The following is a 10,111-nucleotide window of genomic DNA, read 5'->3' on the forward strand; positions in this document are numbered from 1 at the left end:
TAACTTAGGGTAAGCCATATCAAACTTCTGAGCTGGAGTGACATCTGTAGTACTGCATATGGATACCCAGAATGCACCAGGAAGGTCTGGTGTTTCATGAGGAACTGCTGGAGTCGCTGCTTGTCATCCATCAACACAAGCAGAGGTGTATTTTCCCCTTGCTGTGGTAGAGCTGGTATTTGGCAGCTAGGATTTGTTCAGCTGGAGCTGTTTCTCATCATTTCTCTGTATCTGCTTTCTTTTATCCAATTCCATGTTGTTGTCTGGAACAAAAACACTTCAAATATCTCTTTTCTGGTCCCTAATAGCAAAACTTTCTGTGTCAGGACTGTTTTTGAGATAATTGGAATACCTATTGGCCTGAAGTTTCAGGTCCTAGTGGGCTGAGTGTGCATGCCTTGGGAGATCACCAAAGTAGAAAAAAAAGATGATGTGTAATCATTCGCATATTCAATGTTGAATTTAATTTTCCAACCCTGTGCGGGTGTATCTACAGTTAAGGAAGAAGGCTTCACATCTCAGCTCTGTATATTTGATGTGAAAATCACGGAGACAAAACCCCAGCCTCCTAATGACTTTTTTTTGTAAGATGTGTACCAAAAAAATGTCTGTAGTTTTATTCATGTGGGCAAAGAAAGCATGTTATATAATTCTTTCTTTTTTCCACTGATTTACCTGAAGCGTAGGTGATAAGTTTTTCTCAGTTTTCTGATATCTGTAAAAATATGAATGTCATAGTTTGTTTATGATAGTCAGTCACTGTGAAATAACTCTTTCAGAGACCAGCTGAATCTTTTGTTTGGTTTTGTGATTAAGCCCAAGACTGTTGCCAGCCAAATCACTCCACCTTAGAGAAGAAAAATTTGACCCAATAATTATGCTTGCTTTCTCTTTCCCCCAAATAATATCAAGAACAGCTACAGTACAGAATACATATGAATAGCTATAAAATATGCTATGGAAGTGTTTTATCATCCAAGCAAATGCACTATAAATGTAGCACAAACCTTACTTTAAAAGAAATCCACGTAGTGCATGCAAGTTCACTGAAAAAGCTCTGCTGTTGAATAACCATGCAGTTATGACTGATTTATATTTGCACGTGTGGTATAAGATTAATGTTTCTAGCAGTCAGTCTAGACTTTAAATGTTAGTCTGTTTTTTCAATTGTTCGTTTTCCCCGTTGGTGTCACTCTAGAGCAGAACTACAAATACCATTTTTCTGAATTTTTTTACTTTGTTTCTTAAATGTATTTTCAGAGACAACGTCCTTTGTCAGAAAATAGGAGGAGAGAGCTCTTGGAAAGAACAATTGTGGAGCTTGTTGAATTCATTTCTCCTAAAACACCTAAACCCGGAGAATATGGTGGAAGGACATCAGGTTCAATGGCTTGGCGAATAGCCAGAGGTGAAATTGGTCCAGAGGTATTTAACTTTTGCATTGGTGACCATCTTAGAGGTAGCTAACTAGAGGTTCTGTGATTATGGTCTGCAGAGGAATAGCACTTATGGTAGGTAGCCTGCAGATTTAGTTCAAACAGTGAAACGCAAAAACATTAGGTGCAAGTTTGATGTGAATTCAGTAGAGGTCCATAAGAAATTTTTGAGGATTGATGGTGGTCCGTTGATTCTAAAAATGTTTGGGAATCCTTGATCTGAAGTGTTTTTTGCTCTTACCAGTTAATAAAAAATACTTCTTTTCATTTTAATTAGTTACAGTGTTACAGAACTAGAAAGTTTAAGGCAGTTGAAAGCAGTTGGGAAAACTTTAAAAAAATGTTTATATTATTAGTTACTATTGGTTAAAGCCTAGAAGCAGGCTTTGACCAACTATTTTTATTAATAAAATGATGTGGGAGAAATTAGGATTGTGTAAATGGAACAATCTCTTAAATAATAAACTTGATTGATTTTCACATCAATGTTTTTGACTATTTCCAAAAGCAAGATTTTACTTTTAATTATTTTATGCTAAGATACAGTTTCCCAGAACCATAGCCGTATTTAGCTTGAGCCAGCATGCAAAGCCCATCACTCATTACATCAGTTTTGTAGTGATCCTGTCATATAGAATGACTGACAAGCCTAAATAGAACCAGTTAGGTGAAATTCATGAGTTTCGTAAGATTGTTTAAGTTTGAGAAACTAAGAGTTTATTTCAGTTCTCCACAGTTTAGAAGATTTAATTTCTGCTTTGCTGAAATTCATAAGAACAATGACAAATCTTTAAAAAAAAAAAAAGTAATACTGTGAAGTTATGAAGTTTGTACCTTGTCTTTTTTGAAGTTGATTTGTAAACCATCATATAGAAGCACCTGTATATGATAATCACATAATTCATTTGCTATTCAAAATAACCATTTACTTATTGATTGTACAAGAAATATACTCAACATGTATGTTTTCTATTCCTAACATGTTAATATCTTACTTAAATTTGCTAATTTTATGTTATTTTGTTAGTAATTTACTTCTAAAAGTAATTATGTGAAAACTTTAAAAATAAAATTACTGCTCCCCTCTGGAAAAGGGGCAGGTCTATTGTAGGAAACCGGTTTAAAACTTTTGTTTTGCAGAAATGCTTTTGTCCATGACCTCTCTTAAAAATTACATTTTTTTTTTTTCAGTTGGCAGCAAAACTGAATTGGGAAACCATGGCATGCTGTTTAAAAGTAACATAGTCTTACTGAAATGTATTGGGAAATGAAGGTGCTTGTGTGTTTTGCCTTTTTCAGAAAAGAAAAGAAGTAATTTTTATTCCCTCTGAAAAAGAGAAGACATCTAAAGTCTTCCACCTCATCTACAATATAGTAGAAGATAGTTATACACGGATTTCCAGTAATAATGAAAAAATAATTGGCTGGGAAACAGGTGTTTGGAAGGCAGAGTCCATTTGGAGAAAGGTTGAAACAGATTGGAAAATGGTAAGGATAACAAATATTAAAAGCGTAAGATCTACCCTAAAAGTATAACTCCAATAAAATAGAAAACCCGTGCCAGTGTTTGGCATCAAAACCTCTCTTGGTGCCCATAGAATTTAGCTGATGTTAGTAAATGTTACTGTTAAGCTTCAGGTAAGATTGTCAGATGATTTAAGAAATTGGAAATAAATTTAGCTTGTCTTTCAGAAAGGATGACTGAATTCTCTGCAGATAGGTAAAATCCTTGCTAAAGCACCAAATTTAAAAAAAATGGCTTCCTTACGCTTTTGGGCAAACACACAATACTGTTTTATTGAAAAGCAGTACCTCTCTCCAAAAAAATTTTTCGTTTTGGAGAATATCTTTATAGTGTATCATATCTCCTTGATACACAGCCAAAGGAAGAAATTGTCATCCTGAATAATACAGTTCCATCTGCAAGAAGGCAAAAACCTGTCAGTTATCCAGATTATTGTATACCCTACCCAGACTCCTTCCCATCTGTCAGGACACTGAGCGGCAGAAGAGTCATATGCTCTAAATCTAAGAGGAGGAGAACTGATGCCTGCAAGATGGGAAGGGGACATTTACTAGCAAACAGCTTTTCCCGCAACAGCTACCAACTGTGGAACTGAGCATTCCTGTCAGGGACTATAGCATGTTATTGCTTTGTTCCCCTGTCATTTTACTAGTCTGAAAGGTCTCTTTCAGTCTGAAAGGCCAAACATTCTTCTATCTTAGGCAATGGTTTGCTTCCCATTGATGAAAAATGGAGCTAAGTATGTAACTGTCTTCTGAGGTCTTCTGTGCTGGGTCTATACATAACTGATTGGCAAAATGCAGTGGGGGAACAGCTTGAAGAGGTTATTCTACATAAAAGAGAAGGAATAAGGGAAGAAACTGGAGAATAATATAAAAGATGTTACAACAGGGTAGGCTAATAGGAAAAGAGAAATAACAAAAACTCAGAATGAGGGACAACTGTTCTCTGCTTCCCTAGGATCTGCTAAAAATCTGATAGCACGTTGTATCTTGAAGTCTCCAATAATCAGTCATCCTCACTTTTGCAAGAAACATAACTGTCTTTGCACTGAAACCAATTACGAGTCTGCTGTTCTGCTCAGCTCTACTAATCAGATAAAGCAGGGAGGGACTGATCTATAAGACCAGGCAGAAAGACTTTACCCTTGTATTCAATAGCACCTCAACTTTTCTAGGTAAAGGATGAGAGCATGGTCTTGAGAAATTAGGAGCTACAGATCCAAGTATATCTCAGGCTTGTAGGTAAGGCATGTTAGTTCTACAGGAATAGCATCCTGCAGAATGTCTGTGTATGAATCTAAAATGACTTTTCGTTGAGGGTTGTTTCTGTTATGGGAGACAGCAGAGGGAAAGGTTGTTTGGGGTTTGCGTGTTCTTTTTGTAATGCCTCTAGTAGATCTGCAAGGTACAGATTTGGAGTTTGATTCAGCAGCTGTCCAAGAAACTTAGCAGCCAAAGGAGACTTCACAGAAATATTCTGTTTATCATTTAGTATGTGATGAATGGAAAGGAATTTAAATGTAAAAGCCACAGTAAAGGTAACTATAGGTACTAGCCTAGGAGTAACAGAAAAGAACCATCAGTTATGTATTCTGTCTTTGCAGTGTTGTTGATCAAAATGATTCAGATAGGTGATCATATTGGCCAATCTGATAGTAGCCATCTCCATCGTATTTGTGTATTTTCTTGCTATTCAGTGTCACTTGACTTTATGGTGCAAAACTCAAGCAGGTACAAAACACAAATTTAATCAAATTACCTAGAGATAACTTGGCATCCAGGGCTCAAACAAGCAGACCACGATAGGTGATAATAAGAATGTGAGAACTTGCAGATCTGAAATCCATGGGTTTCTAAAAGCTGCTTTTCGAGAAGAATTGCTCCAGTGGAAAAGAATTCGAATGAGCCTTTTTTTTTTTTTTTTTTTGTCCCATGAATTCAGACTTTTTTCAAATAATACTGGAAAAAGAGTAGCCAGGTATGAAAGTTAGAGGACAGTCAAAAAGACAAAAAAGGAAACTTTAACTTCCATTTTTCTGATTAAATACTTGGATATTATAATGGAAGATGAGACAGGCTAGTGTTTTAGTTTTTATCCCTAAAAGCCTATGTTTAGTGCACCTCAACCAGGTGGTAATTAATGGAGTGTTTTGGCTTTCTTACTCAAATATGGCAATTCAGTAGGATCTGCTCGAGGGCAATCTTTCTCTTGATGGAACTAGCTGAGGTACTTAAAAAATGGTGTGGAGATCAGCACTTTCGTGAACATTAAGGTTATATTCACATGGAAGCGGGTTAAATTGTTAGATTTTCATAGGTAACACCTCACACCTTTGGGTTTTTTAGCTTTCTTAAACATGAGAGTTAACATTTTTATGCCTGGTGCATAATAACACTAAAATTCCGTTTTATAGTCTGTCAATAACATTTCTATATTTGGGTGGGATCTTTAGTAAAACATGCTACTGTGTTTTATTATCATTTTATTCAGGGTTGTTTTTTCCAGATTAAAAACTAAACAACTATCTAAGTCCATTTGGTATGACATTAATCAGAAGCCTGGATGTGACATAATTTTGACAAATTTTCTTTACTAAGGATTCTGAAAGGATCATGGCAGTTTTGACTCTTTAATCTGTAATGTCCGTTATCTTGGTTTGCTGATAATAGGTGCTAGACTTGAAAGGATCATCAGACGCTCATTGCAAAATTCTTGTGAGAGTTCATAGTAACTTTAATGGATGTTAACATATGAGCTTGACTGTTCAGCCAGGTGAAGTTTAGAACAGCATTGGGACTACATTAAATTATGCAAATCCCTAACAGTTCAAATAATGTTAATACAGGTTTTGTATATGGCTAGCATGCATGATTTGCTTTAACCAAGACATGTCAAGTCCTAGAAGAAATGGTGTGCAGCCAGCAGCCACATCTGAAGAGTCCAAAATACTGATTACACAGTTTTCTTCATCAGCAGTACTGAACAACCAAAATGAAACCATATGTGGGACTCTGCATTTATATAAAAAATCAGGAGTCTGCTTTTTTAAAAAATAATAAACTTAGGTATTTTTGTGGCTTAAACTTTAGCAAGCGTGTTGAAATAGATTAGTGTTCCCTAGTGAAGGCCTATGAACATGTACAATTATCTAACCGTGGAATAGACTTAAGGATTCAGAATGAGATTATACACAGAATTGTACTATGTACAGTTTTAAAGGTTCAGAGGCTTCATAAAGAATGAAAATGTGTTATCTTAAGATTTTATGTCCGTGTTACAACGATTGATTAGATGTGTGTTGATCATCTCGGGTTTTGACATGCTCACTATGTATTCTTTCCATTCAGGTTTATTTAGCCCGAAAAGAGGGGTCATCGTCTGCTTCCATCAGCTGGAAGTTTGAGTGCAAGTCAGTCGGTCTAAAAATAGATAACATTTCAATTAGGACAAGCAGTCAGACGTTTCAGAGTGGAAGAATAAAGTGGAGACTTTGCTCTCCAACAGCAGAAATTGCTCTGATAGGAGGTAAGTGTGGAATTTAAATAATGAATTATATCATGCAGCAAAGGCGTAACTGGAAATAAATAGCTTATATGGAGAGAGCACTGTGCAAGTACTAAAAATGAAATGCAAATGCATTTGGACTTTTCCAACTCAGTCTGTCTTAGCAAGGTCAAGAAAATACTGTGCATTTAATCAAAATTGGTACAAAAAACTGGTACAAAGCCCGGTTTTATTAATATACACAGCCCTACCTGCAACAGAGCAGGGTTAGCAAGAACACAGAGTGGATACGAGATACTTGTGTATTTTACTAGGAAGGATAGATGCTTCTGTCTGCCGTGGATTCAATCTTGACTAGGTCCTCTGAGCATGAGCACTAAACAACTATTAACTAAAAACTTGCAGCTGTTTTTTTTTTTTTCTGCCACTGATTGATGGATGAATTTGAGTAGTTGCAACTGAGATCCTTAAACATTCATTACGAGTTACCCTTTTTAACATGCATTCTAGCATTATATGCTGTCTGGAGCAGTGGCTTACTGAATTGTTTATCTTTTCCTCCAATAGATAAAAATCTTTGCTCCTATTCAGATTTTTCTGGTGCAACGGAAGTTGTGTTGGGAGCAGTTCTAAATGGAGGAGATGGTGAAGCTGCATGGCAACATACACAGCTGTTCAGAGACAGCTTAACAGGATGTGGAGAAAATTGCTTGGAGATAATTATAAAACTCAGTGACCTCTGAGAACCTGAACTGAAGAGATGTTCTTTGGATTCCTTGAAGACTTTATACCATGGATACAACATGAAGATTTGGTTGGCAGTTCCTGTTCATCCTGCTGGCAGCTTATTTCCTGTCTCACTGCTTCCATTTAGCCAACTTGAAACTGCGCGTGTATTGAATAGGTAAACATCACAATGAAAACCTCTTTGCTTTAGATACAAACACCAAAATTAAGGGATTGAATCATTAAATATTCTTTTCTTAAACTTTATGATGGAAAGGAAACAGTTTTTAGGAAGCAAAACATGATCATAACAGCACAGAGCAATTGTAACCGACTTTAATTTGGAGTTTTGGGCTTGGCTTGCTGGGGTTTTTTTATAATCTACTCCTTGGAAAAACAGTTTGAATTCCATTTTCCTATGACAACAGATATTTGTGATGATTTTTAAATATTTTGAAGAATAATCGAAGACACAGTCATTTTAAGAGAAAACTATGATTTTATGTAATAACCAGAAGAGCTGAAATTAAGATAAATACTGAAGCAATCTTAAAATGATCTTGTTAGATATCTAAGTATTAAACTTGCATTTAATACCTAGAAATGTTTGGAAATATGATGGTGTACTAGGAAAATAAACTAATTTTGAAAGAAATGTTCATTATGTACCTAAAATTGTCATGGCCTGTGATATGAAATCGAGACTTAAAACTGAGTAAGAACATCAGATTTTTTTCTATGAAAAAATAGATTATTCATTATAAGTACTTTTTAATTATATAAATTCAAATTTTCCCACTTTTAAAAAGATTTATTAAGCGTGTAGGTTGAAATTACTTTTTAAGCTATTGTCTTCAGTTGCTTTGAATGCTTTTTGCAAATTTGATGTAAAAGTACATACAGCTTTTCTGTTCCTTAATGCAACGTTCAAATTTCTTTGCATTGAGTATAATAAAAACTGCCACCCAGGAGATGTCAGATGTAGCAGTGCTGTGAATAAAGTGAATGTTCAGATTAGGTAGTCTTTATCAGAGAATTTGAGGAGGGCTATGGCTGGACTGTACAAGAAATTTTCTATTATAGCACTATAACGCAAAGTTCAAACTACAGTTTTATTTTAAAATAAGTGAAAATTAGGGGTGATGCTATCACGATCAGTGTTTTTAAAGCTTTTTGTTCCTTTTTTCTGACCCTTCCAACCACTTTATTGATTTGAAATTATTGTCAAAGATAATTTACATTGAAATAAATGTTTGCTGACCTTTCAACAAATCTAAGCGAATATAAGACTATGCAGATTTTATTAGGAAACTGCGTATGCATAGTGAGTATAGGCGTCAAAATTATACCACAGACATCTTAAAAAGTAGTAGATTATGGCAGCTCAGGAGTGACAGAATGATGTATGATAGATTACATATTTTGTTTCAGAATGTAAATTGACAGTTTATGAGGGGGATTAGAAAGAGAGTCTCACTCCCTTAATACAGAACAACGTAGTGACAGGGAGCTGTATGGAAGGGTGTTCGTCTACACTTGACTAATGCAAAGTGAATTTGCCAGTCTCCATTCAAAACTCCTTCTGTATTTAGTTTCAGCTAAATGCTAGTTCTGAGATTTTGAGTGGGAACCCAACAGAAAAGCATTTTAGACTAATCTGTATATTATGTTGGAAGAAAATGGGCAAAAAAAGACGACTTAGTGGCACCAATCAACAAAAATGTTTCCGCTTCGTGATTTTGATAGCTTAAAAAGGTACTGCTTTAATCAGAAATTATTTTTGGCGTTGTATTACTTAAAATAGAGGGCTGTGAGGAATTGCAGAACGGCTTAATTGCATTTGATAATTTGAAAGCAGAAGGCAGAATAAATTTAAAAGTAGTAGGATAAAAGTAATTTTCTCACAATTTTGGTCAGAATCTCTGGGGGAAGAGTAATAGCTGCAGATAACTTAATAAAATCATACACTCAAACAGTAGAGTAGTTGAAGTCCATTATGAAAATGTTTGAATGAATTAAAAAGATGGAAAAATGTCTCGCCAATCTAATTACTCAAGAAGTACCTCTGTATTTGTAAGATCACATGCAATGAATAAAAGTGCTAATTTTAGGAAAGAATTAATGAGTAAAAGCCTCAGACTGAATAGACCTAATCTGAAAAAGTTAAATGGAACTCCTTCAGGTGTCTTTTGGAGTACCCTGTGAACAGTGAACATTTTAAATCTCTTCATGCATAAGCTGTTTTAAAGGCACAATTTTCTTTGTTGATCTCTCTCTCTCAGTGCAACTCTTCGTAAATTTTTAATTATTTTTTGAAACCAGAGGTAATTGCTCATCAATAGTTGCTTAATAATAACTTACAGTATCCTGAATTTGCAATATTATATGATGGAAAGATCTGTACTGCAGTGTGCTTTAAAAGTAGGGGTATTAAGTTATGCTGGCAATGATAGGATACTGGTTGAGTTGTAGGAGATGTTGATCAGGGCGTATGTAGCTAAAAGTCAGTGCTTACTCAGCTGCTTAGAAGTTTGAGGAGGAGGTTAAATGGGGAAAGAAAAAATACTGTTGACTAGAAATGTATGGCTTAATGTCAGTATAGGTAAAATCAGCAATGTTTTCTAGAATTCAGTTTAGTTTGGTGCATTTTAAAGAATTACTAGCTGTCCAGTGTGACATGGGTGCCTTCCAAAGCTGCACTGAGATGTAACAGTGAAATCTCTTCAATCAAATTTTATATAAACACTATACTATCCAATTAATGGTTGCAAACTAATTTTGGAGTGCATGGTTTCCAACAGAACTGTGTGGGAGCCTGTGCACAGAATTCCTCCTTTCAAACACGTATTTGTGGTACTGCATTGTTGTCTCTCTACAGTTGATCATACAGCTGTTTATTTCTTCATATCCTGTTTTG

General features: G+C 35.3%; 1 protein-coding gene across 1 annotated transcript in view; it reads left to right on the top strand.

The window, feature by feature from the left end:
- NGLY1 (N-glycanase 1) overlaps positions 1 to 9,312 on the top strand; it is a gene marked incomplete at its 5' end in the record, with an annotated part of 24,913 nt that extends 15,601 nt beyond the window's left edge. Inside the window, 4 exons of the mRNA XM_009324213.1 lie at positions 1,261 to 1,425; positions 2,736 to 2,924; positions 6,312 to 6,489; positions 7,036 to 9,312. Of these exons, the coding sequence (XP_009322488.1) occupies positions 1,261 to 1,425; positions 2,736 to 2,924; positions 6,312 to 6,489; positions 7,036 to 7,211 (708 nt within the window). The remainder of the gene's footprint in view (positions 1 to 1,260; positions 1,426 to 2,735; positions 2,925 to 6,311; positions 6,490 to 7,035) is intronic.
- Positions 9,313 to 10,111: the final 799 nt, after the last annotated feature.

This window comes from Pygoscelis adeliae, unplaced genomic scaffold, assembly GCF_000699105.1.
Source record: "Pygoscelis adeliae isolate BGI_AS28 unplaced genomic scaffold, ASM69910v1 Scaffold25, whole genome shotgun sequence".
In the NCBI taxonomy this organism is placed as follows: Eukaryota; Metazoa; Chordata; class Aves; order Sphenisciformes; family Spheniscidae; genus Pygoscelis; species Pygoscelis adeliae.